This window comes from Ochotona princeps, chromosome 12 (assembly GCF_030435755.1).
Source record: "Ochotona princeps isolate mOchPri1 chromosome 12, mOchPri1.hap1, whole genome shotgun sequence".
Taxonomy (NCBI): domain Eukaryota; kingdom Metazoa; phylum Chordata; class Mammalia; order Lagomorpha; family Ochotonidae; genus Ochotona; species Ochotona princeps.
In genome coordinates, this window is record NC_080843.1 from 62154912 (window position 1) to 62173303 (window position 18392).

An 18392-nucleotide genomic window follows, 5' to 3' on the forward strand; every position below is an offset into this window, starting at 1 on the left:
TTTTGATGAGTGTGAAAGTTTAATATGCTTGTGATTCTGTGCTTATTTAGCTAACATCAAAACCAGTGGGGCTGGGGTCCTTCTCGTCTGCCCCAGAGGACGTCACCCAATTCCTGACTCTTATTCTGCATCTCATTTCCAGTAAAACCCCAGATTTATGAGAAGGCCGTGTCATCATTTCCAGACCCAACTCTGTATCCACTGGGCAGCAAACAGATCCTGACTTGCACCGTCTATGGCATCCCTGAGCCTATAGTCCAGTGGTTCTGGCGACCCTGTAACTACAGTCATTCCAAAGCAAGGTAGGAATGCTTCGTTTCTTGATTCCATTTCAAGAGCTTTAAGATCAAGACTCTTTCGTGGAGAGCATGGGAGTTTATACATGAAATGGGAAATCTATTTGGGGCAAAAGTCTTTCCCTGCCTTGGAAATAGGTAGATTTCAGTGACTCCTTCCATGCCCGATACACTTTGCCATCAGCTGGCTGTCCATTTCACAGTCTCTCACCCTGGTTTGCAGTTTTGGGAGCAAAACAAGGGCATGAAGCCCACCATGTTCCTTACGAGGTTTCTTGTTTCGGAGATGTTGGCTATATTACTGTTGTCAGTGACTGGCTTTCCTATTTGCCATCTCATCTTTATCGGATGTGATCCAAGGTTTTGCCTGCACTAACAATTACTGTTTCCTACCTACTGACTTTGCTCATGCTCCTCCCACTATCTGAAATGCACTTCCACCCACTGTCTGCGCCGAAAGCAGTCCTTCGTTATTACCAAAGGCTACCCAGCGCTCAGCTCTTGCCTCACTTTCTCTGCAAACCCTCCTGACTGCTTTGTTCAGACTCACTTTTTCCTGTCCAGTCTGACCAGCAATGTTTGCCCCATTGTTGAATCACTCAGGGTACACACCTTTGTCTCAGCCATGACCTCACCAAAACCGCCTCTGTGTCTTTAGGGCTGCTCACAAGGTCTGGCACTCAATAGATGCTCTTTGTGTATTTGCTGAATGAATACATCCCTACTCTCCACTAATTGTGTAGCATTTCCTTGCATCCTGTTGATGATTAGGTCTTGTTTGCTGTTTCCCCTTTTTGTTTAGTCTAGAAGGATGATACTAATGATAGTTCATGGGAGCTAATTTGAAGAACAGGAACAGAATCGATAGATCCAACGATAAAATACTGATAAAACTATTAAGGAATTATCCTTAAGCCAAAAAAATTTTTCTTTATTGCTTTTAAACCATCTTGTACCGTGTTTGGGAAGATTTATGTTAAAAAGAAAAGTAGTAATTTTAATATAACCAGATATAAGTGGCTACTTGGTTTACTGGATGGTTCCCACAAGTCCGGTTCGTCGTCTTGTGTTTTCAGTTTTTGTTCAGGGCATATCACTTTGATAGTGGAAAGTTACTGTTGAGTTATGGAAATCCTGAGAGCCAGTGTTTCCCCACGGCTGATTTCCCATTTCAATGTGATTTTCTAAAAATAGGATTATAGAGGACTTGCAACTCTTCACATACTTTTCTTACTGTCGTGGATATTTAACCTGACAGATAGGGGAGATCTGAGATCTTGTGTTATTCTGCTGATTTGCAGCAAGCATCAGTATTTATAGACCTTAGAGATCTTGCTATTTGTGTTAATGTAGCCTAAAGATAAATTTAAAATAACCAAAGAATTGAAGCTGTTAGGTTAGGATCAAAGCATAGAGTTGAATTTTTACAAAATTACCTAGAATTTTGTAGATTTTAAAACTTTCATTTTGATAGTATTATGCCAAAAATTTCAACACTATTTAAGATTATAGTTAGTAAATGTTGGAAAATAACAATTATGAGTTATAGAACCTATTGTTCTAGGCTTGGGTTGAACTTTGTTAATAAGAGGAATCAGACCAACTGAAGTAAAGCCTTGTCTTTGCCATTTCTGTGTGGTACATTGAATCTTTCTTCCATGTTTATCAATCAGCTCGCCAAGGCTAGAAAAGATGTCTTACTGCTTTAGGGCTCAGAGCAGCACTTTAAATATTTATGAACCATTTGAATTATTCTCTGTAAAAGGCATTTGGTTTTTTTTCCTTCTCAGAAGACAGCTTGGAAAGGAAAGCTTTCTAATTGCTATCTTATTCCTTTAGTACGTGATTGCTTAAAACTATATTCCATAAATATGTTTAAGAAGCTTTAGTGAGCAGATAAACTGGTTGGGTAGCTTACATGTGTTAGGCCTGGATTTGGTGTTTCGGATTAAGCCAGTACAATTAGCTTAGAAAGACTTCAGAAATATATACAGAACCTTTTTATGCTAGGAAACAAATGCAACAACCCTATTTCACCATCTCAAAAAAAGAAAAGTTAGAATCTGCAGTTAATGGAGCCTGCTTTAACTTCTATAATTTTTCAAGTGTGTTTATATAAACTTACTTTACATACTTAGATTAATTTAAATTCTATGGTAGACAGGAATATTAATGGCACATGATTAAGGGATGTTCTGTACATTTTATGGTGACATACCTGAATAACAATATCTAAGCATGATTGTCAAAACATTGGAAAATGACCATATGCATATGCATATTACTCTAAAACATGTAGAACAATTGCTAATATTTAAATTTTAGCCTTAGTTATTGATATTATCTGAACCACAATAGGTTAGGTTTGAGGCTGCAATGTTTACTCTAGCTCAAAATTATTAGCTGATTGAACATGACCTGCTCCTTCATGTAGGATAATATAGCAAGAAGTTCAGACTTATATAGTCTCTGGGTGTCCAACAAGTATGTAAAAATATGTTGACTATCATAACCATCGTTCAACTAGAAATTTGCTTCTCTGAGAAATATTATGAAGGATATCACGCCAGTACACTATTTTAGCTGACTATTAGCTTGGTTTTGTTTTTTGCTAAGGATTTGTTGTTATAAAGCATTAGGGATAAAAGGGATTCCTGGAAGGGCAGTTGCCTTTAAACTCATAAAGCTAATGAATGAGCTGAGCAGAGATACAGCCGAGTCTTTCTCCTCTTTACACTTTTGGTAAAGTGGTGGAAGAACTAGGATATTTGTTTTGAATGTTCAGTAACATCAACATCAGGAATCATACTGAATGGGGTGAAATCTTGAATGTATTCTCATCTTCAGCAACTGGGAATGACTTCTAAATAGATAACCCTAACTGTTCCGTATTAGCCTGGAATGAACCCAGAGCCTAGGAAACATCCAAATGTGCTAAGCTTACACAAGGAACATCCAAAGATTCACGGGAAATAAAACTAAAAAGTAAGTTCATTTTGGTGCAGCAACCCCTGAATTTAAACAAAGAATCCTCAACTTATAAAAAAAATTGTATATGGATTTCTTTTTTAGGGGGGAGGAGACATCAAAATGAAGTTGTCACCTAATTCCATTTTGTTCATGAACTGTAGGAAGTCCGGTACTTTTCACATGTCTGGAGTTCATAGCTGCTGTTGATACAAAATAAAGATGATTAGACATACTTCAGAGAGAATTCATATGAACTAAATGAGGCAGTGTACCAGGGACAGGTACAGAATGGCTTTGAGTTGTGATGCTGGCATTCTTGCTAGTGTGGATGGGGGCAGAGTACATTTCTCTAAGTTTAAACCCAAGAGCTGTTAAAGAACTTGGAAGGAAACTTCTGCCCACTAGAGAGCTAATTTCACAACAGCAAGACATTTCACTAAATGCTTGACACGTGCTATGGAAAATAACAATGCAATTCTGCTGCTCTTGTAAAAACAGAGTTTCAGTAGGGCCGGGGAGAGGAAATGGCCGTAGAATTTAAGAAAATGTAAGGTGTGACTTTTCAGAAGAAGAAACATTGAAGAACTATATCAGAGTTAGGCAAAAGTAAAAGGAAGACTGAAAGAAAGAGTACCCTAGGTCTGACACAATAGCGTAATGGTTAAGGTCCTCGCCTTGAACGCGCCAGGATCCCATATGGTCGCTGTTTCTAATCCCGGCAGCTCCACTTCCCATCCAGCTCCCTGCTTGTGGCCTGGGAGAGCAGTCGAGGACGGCGCAAAGCCGGGGGACCCTGCACCTGCATGGGAGACCTGGAGGAAGTTCCTGGCTCTTGGCTTCGGATCGGTGCAGCACTGGCTGTTGTGGTTACTTAGGGAGCGAATCATCAGACAGAAGTTCTTCCTCTCTGTCTCTCCTCCTCTCTGTATGTACATCTGCCTTTCCAATAAAATAAATAAATCTTTAAAAAAAAGAAAAGAAAGAGTGCCCTGGGATGAGACCATGCTCCCTGTTGGCATGGCTTGGCCCAGCCATTGCTTTCCTGGCATGGATGAAGTGGTTTTGTCCACGAATGGGCAAGACTGGGGTGGGACAGAGCGGACTTGTGGCAGAGCTGACACCAGCTCTGCACATCCACATTTGCTTTCTAGAACTCGTGTCCTTTCTGCATTTGGGGGAAGTAAGCAGGGCATATCAAGCTCCCAAGCCAAGGGCCGCTGCATCTCTCCCAGTGCTTGCTGAGCTCAACCAGCTCACTGGTTATCGACTCACAGGATACAATGTTCAGATAAGCTTGCCCTGACCAAAAGCTGAGTCTTATTTACATGGAGCAAGTAACAGCTTAGGGGGAAGGGGGTTCTGGGGACCACAAAGAGGGGGTCTGAGGAGGCAGGAGAGGAAAGGGAGAGTGTTGGGCTTTCTGCGCTGTGGCTCGTGGGTCTGTGTTTGCAAGAATAGTCTCAGGGAGTGAAAACCTGGGTGCAGTCCATGCATGCGTGAGTACCCGAGGAACTGGGACTTGGAGCTCTGGTCCATGTGTCCCCACAAACCTGAGGTGCTGGCTGGGCTTCTGCTGAGGCCTCCTGATGCTTTCTGTGCCCAGAGGCTAGCCAGTGTTTCCTAAAGTTGTCTCCTCTCTCTTTTTGAAAAAAAAACTAAGATCTCTTTTTAAAATGTTGGATGTGTGTGAGTTTTTATTAGTGGGAAGTGCAAGGCCTGCTGTCTTTGATGGACAAAGCTTCGTTTCCGGCTTCTTTCATTCTCTCTGCCCATCTGGCTATCACAGATCGTGACTTCAAAGTGATAACTCTCATCGATTTTAATTTTTCCATTCTGATTTTTAGTTTTCAGTAGATTCAGTGAGATTTGTAGACACATTTCTAAGAGTGTAACGATAATCTCTCCCATCTTCCCTTCCTCCCTGTCTCTCTCTCTGATCAATTTTAATAGATACAGTTGCAACATACAGTATCATTCTCTTCCAGAAGAAAAATATTGGTGGGTTCTTTGTGAAAATATTATTTTCTGACCAGCATTATTTTTTGCTCATTTCTTACTGATTTTTCGTGTCATCGGTATCCATTCTAAATACACCTTCTGATTGTGACATGGATATTTATGAAACACCAACGATGTGTTAAGACATAAAGACCATTTCACTTCTTTCACTCTCTGTCTCTCTCTATGTCTACTGCTTCTTTTTGTTTTGTTTTGCTTTTCACTTTTATGTTTTAATTTTAAAACTCGAGCATACGTTGAGATTCCTTATTGGATATTCAAATGTACCTGCAGAGCACAATTCACTCAGTCTTAGGAGTGGAGAACTAGGAATTGAGGAAATGGGTTCTATTCTGGGTTCTGTCCCTGACTTCTGAGTGACCTTGGCCAGTTATTTAATCAGTGCTTCCATTTCCCCTTCTGTAAATGGGGACAACCAGGCTTCCCCTTTGCTATAACCCACAGCGAGGAATGAGTTAAACAAGAAAATCATTTGAAATTACATCTTCTTTCAAAACAGCTTCAAATAATTTTGCAGTTCCTACAATGATATTTCCTGTCTAGTACTTGTAAGTTGGAAAGCAATCTGACCATTAGCTCTGAGAAACAGTGCCAAATTAGCTGAGAATTTCAACTTAGGAAATGAGAATGCTCATGAAAAAAAAGTTTTTACATACCTGTAAGTAAGTGTACAGAATTGCCTCCATGGTTCTGATATTGATAATTACAGAGGGAAAAAGAAAACTGAAGTTCAGCTGCCCTTCCATGATCATGCCACTATGTTTTCCTCAGTGATAACCTCCACTGCTTTTGGCAGCTTTTGTCCAGCCCATATGAATGAAGGCGTTATTATGCTCTGTGCAGTGAACTCTAAAAACTTGCTTATTTGCTTTGGTCTTTTGCCAATAAGTCCTTCAGGCAGTAGAAAAAGGTGTTGGGTGTCAACTCATGGAAAGTTGAGGAAGGTTGGTACAGTAGTTTTCATTAATTTCTTGGCATTTAATGATGGGTTCTCTAAAGAAACCCTAACAGGCATCCACAGGCTCTCAAGGCACTGTTCCAAAACTCTACTGTAGGTCAGAACTGGAGTCTAAAGTAATTGCACATTTTGAAAATTAAATGGCAAATGCCATGGGATGTGCCCTTACCTGAAGCGCTCTTCATCAGCACCTGCAATGGAGTTCTACTGGAAGACACCAGAAAGGCCAGCCTTGCGCCATGACGTGCGCTTTGCTGTTTTTCTCCCAGGGCATGAGAGAGGTGGCCTATAAACTCCGGCCAAGGCAGAGGCATCCAGGAACTCTGAGAGGCACTAGCCTAATTGCATTTCTCTATTGTTTGCATTAGCAAATTGGCAAAGAAAGGAAGGCCTGCATCATTAGAGATGTGTTAAGGAAGGTCCTGATCATTAGGGATGTGTTGGAGATAGGTCATTTGAGGGAAATGTAGTTTTGTGCATCAGTGGGGTTTGTAAAATGAACAAGACAAAAACCAAATAGTTGTTTAATGGCAGTTAATTAGAAATGTATTCAAGAACCCACATTTAATTGATTGCTGGTATAAATGTCTATTATTTTTATGCTGTAGCAGTTTTTATGTCCCCTCTTTGATTTCTTGTCATTAAAAATGAAAGTTTTAACAATTTTAAAAATTGTAAAATTATCAACATTTACTTGTTGGGGCAGGGTGAGGGGTGAGCGCAACATACGGGTCAGATATTTGAGGAAAGAAATTTTTAAAAGTTTATTTCTTTGGCAAATATGATCATCTACCTCAGGTTTTCATATTGACCATTTTCCTCTTACGTACACATCTAGTTTGTCTCCATATGTGTCTTAACATCTGTGCTGTGCAATGCGCATGCAACCTCCTAACAAGCATATAGTATAGAATTTTAATTTTCACAAACCAAACTTTCAATCAAAATGAGGACTTAAAAGAAGACCACTTTAGTAGAACTTTGAGCTTGAACAAAGCCAAGTAAAACTGGCCATCTTACACAGCAGGCTTTCATCACAAGCCAGAAGTGAATGTTCACTTACTGATGAAAAACTTGTTGCATTCTGTTATATAATTACCACACGAGGAAGTGCACACTGCCCAGTGTGAATGTTCGGACAACAGCCTTATTAATATTTCATATAAAGTCCTGAGAACAACAGAGCACAATGCGTTTGCCAAGTGCTTCTTCGCCACTTTTCTGTGCTTGGTGAGATTTTCCTCCTTCCCCCTACCCCTCTCTTCGTAGCCATACAGTGACTCGAGTGAATAATTACTTCTAATGAATTAACTGTCTCCTGTAATTGCTATCAAACATTTCATTATGTATCTGAAATTAAACAAAAAGGCTGAGTCATAGGAAGTCTGTGCTGGCTGGGTTTTGTAAGGATCTTTTCAGCATGATTCAGTGTAGCTTCCCAGGACCAGCAGGGACAGAAGATAAGGACACGTAATTGTGGAGAATTCCCGAAGATGGCTGCAAGAATCTTTCAAATTCTCTGTAACCGCATTCACAGGTTATTTTTTTAAAATGGAGTGTGTATTTTTGTTGTTAAGTCTGAAAACAAATGTTCTACGACAAGATCCTCAGGCAATAGGTGACGCATGTTCATTAGGTAATAGATAAATAAAATAAATCATTTATAAAACATAGACCTGTATTTGGGAATCTGTATTAGAGATATATCCCCACTGACTTGGTAGATTTCGATTTCTTTCCTTTTTTTTTTTTTTTTAGGACTTATTTATTTGAAAAGCAGAGTTATAGAGAAGGAGAAGCAGAGAGAGGAGAGAGAAATCTTCCATCTGCTTTTGACTTCCCAAGATGACCGCGATGGCCAGGCCCAAAGCTCAGAGCTAGGAGTTTCAGCCAGGTCTCCCACGTGGATGCAGGGAGCCAAACACTTGTGTCATCTTTTGCTGCTTTCCTAGGAACATTGGCAAGCAATAGCTGGGACTTGAACTAGCATGCTTATGCCATGGTGGCACTGCAGGTGGAGGTTCAGCACACTCTGTGCCATAGCACTGGCTCTATCTATCTTTCTCCCTTCCTTCCATCCTTCCTTTATTTTCCTTCGTTCTCTCTCTCCCTCCCTTTCCCACTTTCTCTCTCTCTTCCACACACTCTCTCTCTCTTTGTTCCTTCCTTCAGTTTATTTGAAAAGCCAGAAACACAGATGGGGAAGCTGTTCCACCCACTGATTCATTTCCAAATGCCTCCGACAACTAGGGCTGGGCGAGGCCAAAGTCTGGAAGCTCAGTATGCAATCAACGTCTCTCACATGAGTGGCAGGAACCAAAGTACTTAAGCCCATCATCTGTTGTCTCCTGGAGTCTTAGAAGGAAGTTAAATAGGAAGTGTAGTAGCTGGACACAAACTAGGCCCTCTGACATAGGCTACAGCTGTCCCAAATTGGAACTTGGCTGTTGTGCCAAATGCCTGCCCCAGTAGGCTGTGTCTTGAAATAACTGAACCTAGCTGGTGATTTTAAGGCAAAATCGCTGACTTTTCATTGAAAAAGCAGGACACAAAGGATTGGGAATAGGAAAGGAATGTGAAGGGTTTAATCATGAGCTCCTAGTCAGAAAGCTGTTTTTTTCACACTTTGTCTAGACTCTTGCTAGGATGTTTCATCACATTGAATGCAATGAACACTACTGCATTGTAACAGCTATACCCTAACCTTAACCCTTCCTGTTGCCAAAAGTTGTGTTCCGTCCTTGACACACATATATCTGAGCATAACGGCGCTAATTTCCCACAAGGAAACTGAAGTTCACAAGGTGCCACAAGTCTCAGGTTATGGCGTAAAGAGAAGACGCAGAATGGTTTGGTATTTCAAAAGGTCCAGGGCCTTCCAGAGTCAACCCCTGTGGATTCCCAGAGGAAGAGGCAGATGGCCTCCCAGGGAAGCCTGGAGAGCAGTGACCCAGCTGCAGATCACCATTCATCAGCACTGAGTTCCTTGAGAGCCTCTCCTAAGTTGGGATTGAGCTGAGGCTGAAAAAGGAAAACAGAAGAAACCAGCAACTAGGCAAATTTGGTTCAAATTTCACAACATCTTTTGGCACCAGTGATAAGCTACATCTGGTTTGGACCCTATATTTGGTCATGGTTATAGATCCTTTGAGGAGGTATAAACCATCATGTGAGGAGCAAGTCTGAAAAGACCAACTTCAATAGTCAGTTAATGGGCCCATTTATTGTGGCACCTTCTCCTCTTAGCTCTGCTTTGCTCTGGATTGGGATTCAATGCACACTCAACCACACTGACTATTCATGACTATTCATGACACAAGGACAGTAAAGGAAGCAGAGGAGCCCAAAGAAAATGAAAGAAACACATCAAGTTTATAGCTCATTGAGTGAATGAAATGGGGCCATGGAAGCTGCCAATGTCAGCCTCAGCCTAGCCTTGACCTAACCACTCAAATGATTACATCACTTACAATAAAGGGTAGTAGAAATTGAACATCTTATAGATGAAAAACTAGCTCCAACATAAATCTTTATGTCTCACCCCCACAGACCCATGTGTCTGATGCCTTGCTTGTTGTTATTTCCACTACAGTGTTGTCTCACATCCCCATGGCGGTGCTGGGAACCTGGAGCCGCCTTGGGAATGTAGGTGGTGAGTGCTCTGAGAGGGAGGATGCACTGTGGAGGAGGTGGGATCAGAGTCCTGAGGCGAGTGAGTGGGTTGTATAAATTCACCCAAAGAGTGAGTAGGCCAAAGATGTGACCGTGCTGTGTGGAGAGAGGCATGGGTTAAGGAACTGAAGAGGATGTGCCAGGAGACTAATTTAGTTGGTTCATCAGGTTTGAGTTAAAACAAAAATTAAAAACAGAATTAGAAAGCTAAATTTGGTCTTGACCTGGGATTTCTTGGATGAATGCTGGCCAGTTGGTTGAGCCTTTTATTTGAGCTGGCCGTCCATGGCCAGGTTTGGGTTATCTGCTGTCTGCTGACCAGGAGCTTCCCTGCTCATTTTCTCCAGACTGGTTGACCTTCATATACTCACAACTGACAGTATGTACATATGCATCATCTCACTAGAATTCTGTCTGAAAATCAAGACCTTGGATTTTCCCTCATTACCGGGGAGGAGGAGGCAGGGTGCATATTATCCCATTTTCCAAGGTCTTGAGTGTTCCACAGACTTTGTCATAGGCTTGTCAAAGGCTTGTTCCTTTATTGGCAAGCCCTCTCTGTGAGTCTAAAAAAGTCCCAGAATGAATTAGGGGAGGAAAACGAGAATGAATACTTGAAACTGACTAGAAACGAACAGAAAATGGTGACTGGCAGAAGACTATAGGGCCTCAGATTGCCCTATTTTATTTTCTTTATAAATAAAAATTATTAAGTGCTTCTGCATGACATTGGGTGCTTGATATGCACTCTATATTTATTAACTCATTTCTCACGCAACTTATATGCAACAGATATAATTACTGTTGTTTTCCAGATCAGGTCAGGAACTTTGGTAGGAAACCAGCTCCAGTTGACACGTCAGAGTCTGTGAGTAAGTGGCATTCCAGCACATCGCTCCCCTACTCACAAGCAATCAAAAGTACTTCATTTGTCACCACCAGACTCAGACACTGCAATGAGAACTTTTTGGTTAAAGTTCACGATCCAGAAAGCAAGTGTTCTAAGAACACTTGTGACATTGAGAACCAATATTAAAGATGCCAAGATGCAAGCAGACAGTATAGTCTACAATAGAAGGACACGGACCCTGGAGCCTACAGTCTAGCTCTGCCTCCTCCTGCTGATTGCAAGCCACCTAGCTGAGTGTCTGGGCTTCCTCATTCATACAATGAAGATAACAGTAGTAACATTGTAAGGTTGTTGGAGAACTCAATGAGAAACTGTACATGAAGCACTTGACCTAGTGGATAGTGCAGTGCAAGTACTGCTTTGCTCAGAACTGCTTTCAGTTCCTTCAGGTGGCTGCCAGCTGTGCAAAGCCCTCTCCCTCTGCAGTGGCTTCCTACACAATTGCGCAACTTGATAACGACCTGACAGGGTGATTCATGCTGCTGAATTGATGTGCTCACAGGAAACATGCTTGCATTTTTGGACATGTCCACTTTCTACGATGACTTATTCCCAAGAAATCAGATTGGGATCAGATATGAGAGGGGTTTCAAGTCTTTTAGGAAATTAGAGGAGTTAGAGTAGCTTGAATCTCTTCTCCTAAGCTAATCAAATGTTTATTGAACCTAGTATTGTTGAGCCTATCATTCAGCACAAGGGATTCTGCGTTCTACTTGCTTATAGTTTATTACATCCTGTTTCTCTGTGAACTCAACTTGTTTCTTCCATAAACCATAATAGCTGAAGGAACTAATTCATGCACTTCTTCCAGGCCTGATTTCACACCTTACATGGAATGTCAATGAACCAATGATTTTTCATTTGAGTAAAAGAATACTAGTAATTATGGAGCCAATATTTTTTTCCTGCTTTTGAATAAAGAAAAGGATTGTGCTGACTCCCATTGGACCAGAAGCTGCCTCTCCATGTGAAACTACCCATGACCGTCACCAGTGTGGCAGATACCAGTACTGCTGAGCCGAGTCTGCCCAGGCCCCTGTCGGTCTTCGTTTATAGCCGTCATTGTGAGGGAGAGGCACTCATGGTGGTGACATCGTGTTTAGTGCAGGGGATTGTGTGAGGTCATTCGGCGGTCACAAGTGCCCCTTTGCCCAGCACACGGGAGTAAGTGATGGAAGGCAGAGGTGACAGCTGACACAGGCGTGGATCCACATCAGTCAGGCCCTTTTAGGTCAGGAGCTGCTCCTCTCAGGCGCTTCACCAAGCATGTGGCACGCAACACATGCCTTGCTCGTCTGCCGCTCGCCAGGTGCCTGGGCAGGGGACAGAGGCTATCACAGTGAATTAGATGGAGCCCCTGCTCTTTGCAGTTCTCAGAGTGGGCAGATAACAAGATGATAAGCAACCTGAACAGTCGCTTGACTGCGTGCCTGGAGCCATGCTAAGTGTATTGCACAAACTCACAGGGTGTCACCCTAATATGTGCTAATGACAGGAGGAGTCTCTTTACATTCTTGACTCAAACTGTTTTTCTTCAGCTCACTTTCGGATGCCTAGAATCAAAGAAAACTGGTAAGACATGGAAGAATAGGGCTGCTGGCTCAGAGCAGATAGTGCTAGAAGCACGTCCAAAGAATGTGAGATGATTCACCGAAAATGCAGTAATGACGCCACTCTGCACGGAGCCGGAAATGAGGAAAAACTCAGTATGAGCCACACGCTTTACGAGAGTTCTTCAGAAAGTTTGTGGGAAAAGGGATCTAAAAGAATTGAATCTTTTAGTTTGCTTTGGTGCAAACATCGCTTTGAACTTTATGTGTAAATTTTTTTTTCATACAATGCATTTCCCACGAACTTTTCAAAATTCCTGGTATTTTTGTAAGAAGAAAAGAAACCTTTGGGAGATGGATGAGCCCATAAGATGAACACAAGGCAAGAGAAGTACAAGCTTTCAGGGATCTGAGATGAGCAAGAAATGATCTCTTACACTCTGTGGAACATGGTAGACACACTCCCCAACCACAGTTCTGCTACAGCAGGTGCTGCAGGACTGGTCCCTGTAACATCCCTAGCATTGCTCAGGGGCATACCGCCGAAGGAGAACTTACTCAAAATGACTTTTGTGAGCTAGTGTGATCCGGAGGCAAAGTGTTAACGTGGTGCAGGACCTCCCAGACTCCCAAGGGCTCTGACGAGTAGCCCATGGCTTTGATTCTCAGAACTGAAGATTTTGCTCTCCAGGATTGTCCATCTAGAAAGTTAATGCAACTATGATTTGAACTCAGGAGTAGCTAGCACTAAAATGTGTAGTCTCCCCCACTAACCAGTGATTCATGCCCTGGCCCCCAAATGCACTCTGGGTCCCTTTGTATCAAACAACATGTCCCTTTTTGTGAGAACAAAATGTAAGAATGGTGTGAAAGGTTTTCTCTGAGTGACTGGTGCTAGCTAACGTCTTCACTGAACGGGGTAAAGAATTTGATTTGGAGCCACTCCTAACATTGCCCTATCAAATCACCCTTCCCCAGCCAGCCTGTCAGTTCTTCTTTAAGAAAAATGAAGAAATAGGGGTTCTCCAAGGCTTGTATCTGGGTGGAACCCACCAAGTCAGTACCCACCCTGGGAACCTCCCAGTCTCTCAGGGGCGAGGTGGGACTGTTCCCAGGGTCCTGGCTCCCATTGTGTGACAGGGGGGCGGAGAGGAAGGTGGTTAGGGAGCTGGTGGAGGGGGACTTGCTGGAGCTCAGTGATGGCAGCAGGCACACAGAAGCAGGGAGGCGCAGTGTTGGCCTGGGCGAGAATGGACCCGTTGGGGCCCTGGAGAGCAGGAAGCCGTGCGGGCCAAGAGGCTCACGGAAGGGCTGTTACCCCAGTAGAGGTGGCCCCGGACCCTGGATTCCCTCCACCATTGTCCACAGGGCTGACCCACAGCTTCTGCGCTCCCCACTCCCTCATGAGAGAAGTCATGTTTTGGTGTAGGCTCCAGGGCGTCAGCAGGTCTCTCCCTGTGCCAGGAGCCCCCTCCCTGGCCTGACCCTGGGGCCACCCTGACAGCTCAGGCTCTCTTCCTGGTGCACCAAGAGCAGGACTTCTCCTGTCTAAACACTCCTTCCAACTCCACGCCTTTCTCGGCCAGCATCCTGGCTGTAATAGGGCTTTATTTGTTTTAAGAGAACGTGAGAGGAGGGGAAGAGATAGTGCTAGTAGAAGTCTTCATCTGATGGCTCCGTCACACACTGGCTGGGTTGTGACATGGGCACCCGCAGAAGCCGTGGAATGTTTACTCTAGGTCTTTGTCCAGGCTGCGCTGTAACTGGGGTGGGGTGAAGAGTGGAGCTGGTCATGCTTGTGCCCTCTGGCAGTGTGCCAGGTGGTCAGTTTTTCCTCTCTGTTGTTTTTTTTTTTTCAAGACATTTTACAGCCCTGGCTTTCTGTTTATTACTTCTCTCCCCCCTTTGTTTCCTAAGTCGCAATGATTCAATATTCTTTCCAAATAGATTCTAATCACAGTCTAGCACGTGCAGCGAAATCCCATTAAACAGATAAGCAGAGTTCATGAGACTCTTTGGATTTCATCATCCAAAACAAAAAAAAAAGGAAAAGCAGAGGGAGAGATTTTTCTCTGAGGGTTCTGTAGAACTTTCTAGAACATCTTTTTCTAACTCAATGCACCTTTTGCTTTTAATATGCATTCATTTGAGGCAAGTCTAAGGCCCAAAGAGGCAGTCATCAGGTGCTTGGCCTAGCTTCACCAGTAGTCTAGCCACTGTTTCAAGTATTGGGGTTAACCACTCTTTCAAGTATTGGGGTTGTTAGTAAGACAGGCCAGCTTCCTCTCAGAGCATGCCGAGTAAGCGTGCAAGGAAATGCAGATTACCAGGGAAAGAAAAAGGTTGCGCTAGGAATGGATTTTGATGCAAACTTTGAAAAAATGATCACATTTATCAGCCCATAGAAGGCCAAACAGCCCCCTAGTGTTAGCATCAAAGCTCACCATGACCACCCCTAAGCAGAACTTCCGCTGGTGTAGTCAGAGTACTCCGCTGCCCCTCCCCCACCTTCTTTACCAATCACTAGATATGTCTTCTCCAGGTCTGATGGCAGCCATTTGAACCCATAGGATGGCAGAGGCTCTGGTGTCCTTACTTACGAAGAGGATTTGTGCGATGGGGATTGTAACACCTGTTTCAGAAGGGGACTGTGGGTATCAGTGGAGTTGCAGGATCCAAGGCGGGCACCTGGCAGTGGTCTAGTGGACCTGAATTTTCCTGTGCAGGAGTCAAATGGGAGCAGGATAAAGCTTTTGAACATAAAGTCAGGGCCTGGCATGGTAGGCTAGCAGCTAAAGTCCTCACCTTGCATGCTCTGGGATCCCATATGGGTGCTGGTTCTGGTCCTGGTAACCCCGCTTCCCATCCAGCTCCCTGCTTGTGGCCTGGGAAAGCAGTCGAGGACAGCCCAAAGCTTTGGGACCCTGCACCCATGTGGGAGACCCGGAGGAGACTCAAGGCTCCTGGCTTGGGATTGGTTCAGCTCCAGCCGTTGTGGCTGTTTGGGGAGTGAATCATCGGATGAAAGATCTTCCTCTCTGGCTCTCCTCCTCTCTGTATATCTGACTTGCCAATAAAAATAAAATAATTCTTTTTAGAAAAAGAAAGTAAAGTCAGCTTCACCCCATAAGGTGCAATGGGTTCCTCAAAAAAATAGGACAAACTTGTCAAGACTCATGACTATAGGGTAGTGGTTAGGAAACGTGCAGGAATGTATCTGTGACAGGAGAATTTGATACACAACTATAAGAATCTCAGGCCACAAATCAGTGGGCCGATTCTGTGACAGTGAAGTGGCAGTTGAATCATGCAGTCCAGCTTCCGGAAACTTTGTCATCTTCTTGAGAGTCAAACTGCAAATACTATGGGATGGCTATGCTCACCTGCTAGAACCCTTCTTTCTGATTCTATTAGAAACAACAATCCTTGCCTTAAAAAAAAAAAAAGACTCATTTTTGAGGGAGGGGAGGGAAGTAAAGCAGGAAGTGTGATGAAAATCAGAAAACGCTAGCAGGTGAGAGAGAGAACAGGTGAGCACCAACGGGTGGCAGTGTGCATTGGATGTGGGAGTGTGGGATTTGTAAGGTGAACAGGAACACAAATCTCAGGTGGCGAGGTGAGTTCTAATGTGGACTACAACTGCAGACTGCGCACGCATCAGGCACTCCACATGTTTTGGTGTGTGAAATGAGAGATGTTGAACACATCTGGGGGAAGAAAGATCTCACCCATGGACCTAGCAAGACATTAAGTCCCCAGAGGCAGTCATGATATTTTAGGTGGTGAACAGTGAAGAAAACCTCTCTTTCTAGACACAAAGAGGCCCTGGCATCTCAGAGTTCCTTGGTGTGTGTTGGGAGCGCTGCGGTGTCATGTTGGCTGTGGTGGGAAGGTTAGGGCACAGCTTCGGAAATGAACCAGGGCTTAGCACGAGTAATCCCAGCAGCCAGTGCAAATCCAGATCGTGGGTTCGGCCGTGCTGCTGTTGGCTTTGCCTTTTTCTGTGGCCCCAGTCTGCCGGTCTTTGGTCACAGAGGAGGCAGTTCTGTATGAATGAGGAGAGAGCAGGACAAATCCATCAGCACCACGAGGAATTCAACCCACAGCACAAAAGTCTGTAGTGTCATCTGCGTAGACAAAGGGAGACAGTTTCCTGGTCCGTGTTGAAAAACAGAATGCTAGTAACTTAGTGCAGATGGGGGACTTGGCAGATGACTCCCAGTGGCAGTGAAGGAAGCTGCCGTGTCACCAGGAGAGTCGCAGCTCCATGCGTTGGACAAGCCAATGGGGTGCTTGGTTTTGCTGTATGCGCATCAAAGTCTAGTCTTAAACTAAGTTGTGTTAGCTCCAGAGTAACTGACAGAGATGGCATGAAATCTACTCTCGGCTCCAGAACTTCCCCTCACCCCCCCCCCCCACTGGTTATAAATACCTCTGTGCTGTTGTGCTTGGCATGCCGTATGCAAATGGAGGTGGGAGTGCTAGGGCTCCTTAAGGAAAGGGCCGGAGACCTGGAGCGCGCAGAGGACGGCCCCAGCCGAGGCTGATAACAGTGGCCTTGTCCAGAATAGTGCATGAGAGCTTTCTTATCTCGCCTTGGCAGGAGGTGCTGTGGGCTTCCTGTGCGAAATCAGGAGCGAGCGCCGCTTTCCTCTTGTTGTTCGGCTTCCTCCCCCCTCAAGACGGTTCCCAGCACAGTGGCTATCTTTGCATCTTCAAACATGGCACAATCTACTTCCTTAAGAGCTTGATGTATTCTTAAGGCTCAGGCAAATTCCCCTCCCCCCCGCGCCCCGAAATCTCTTTTCAAGTGCTGTTATAAAGTCAGCCTTCTAAATGACATTCTATTTTTGTGGTTCCAATGACAAAGAGGGAAAAATAACAACCTGCAAATTAGAAAATAGCCACAGAATCTGTCCTTCACTTTTGAGGGGCTGCTGGCAGGGAATCTCTCCTTACCAGGGCTTGCACAGTTGCTTTCTGCCCTTGGGGGTCGTGACAAGAGGATCAGGGACAGACACAGGGGGTGTCAGAGGCCCACAGCCTGAAGTGAATTCAGACAGCAGTTCCCTGGGAAAAACATGAAGCTTGCATTACTCTAACTTATTCCTTTGGGTTTCCTGAAGACCAGGAGCGTGAAATCAAGATCTTTGACGAAAACTTCCATTACCTTTTTCATTGCTCCAGGGGAGAAAAAAGTGAAATCTCCAAGTTTCTCTTCCAGCTACAAGAGTCACTGGCTGTCACAATCCCAAGGCCCAATACACACGTGTAATATAGGTATACACATGTGTCTACATATTTATCATGGATACTCATACATGTGTGTTTGTTGTGGGAAAGATGGAAAGGCAAACAGTTCATGGATGTTAGAAGTCTAAGAAATGGAGAAAAGATATCCTAAGATGATGGCCATGTGACTTTTAGGGGGTGATTTTAAAACTTTACTGTTAAAATGTCTTCAGTACAGGAGAGAGTGAATGAGTTTAGCTCTGTTTATTCTGCTATTCAATAAGAGTCAAAATCTTCACTTATTTTGCCCAAGGATTTTATATAATTGTGAGTAGAAATCACAGAAGTTCCTTGCACAATATTAAGCCTATGTTAATTTTTAGTATAAATCACATATACATAAAAATAAGTATTTTGGGGGGGGAGGTGGCTGGAGTTATGGTGTAGCTGACCACCAGCATCTCATATGGGTACCAGTGCTTGTCTTGGCTATTCCACTTCTGGTCAGCTCCCTGGTAATGCAGAAGCAGAGGATAATGCCCCAAGTAATTGGGTCCCTGAACCCACGTGAGAGACCTGAATGAAGCCACTGGCTCATGGCTTTCACCTGGCCCAGTCCTAGTCATTGTGGTCTTTAGGGGACTAAACCAATGAATGAAAAGTTCATTCTTTCTCCATATCTCCTGTTCTCTCTGTAACTCTGCCTTTCAGATCAATGGATTAAACATTTTTAAAAACATTTAAGGAAGTATGATCATCATGGACAAGTATACAAACACCATCAT

The 18392-nt window shown here is 43.7% G+C and overlaps 1 protein-coding gene across 1 annotated transcript in view; it reads left to right on the forward strand.

Annotated features, from left to right (window-relative positions):
- The window catches only part of FLT1 (fms related receptor tyrosine kinase 1), a 172720-nt gene that overhangs the window by 63539 nt on the left and 90789 nt on the right, over nucleotides 1-18392 (forward strand). Inside the window, exon 10 of the mRNA XM_058670920.1 lies at nucleotides 143-302. Within this exon, the coding sequence (XP_058526903.1) occupies nucleotides 143-302 (160 nt within the window). The remainder of the gene's footprint in view (nucleotides 1-142; nucleotides 303-18392) is intronic.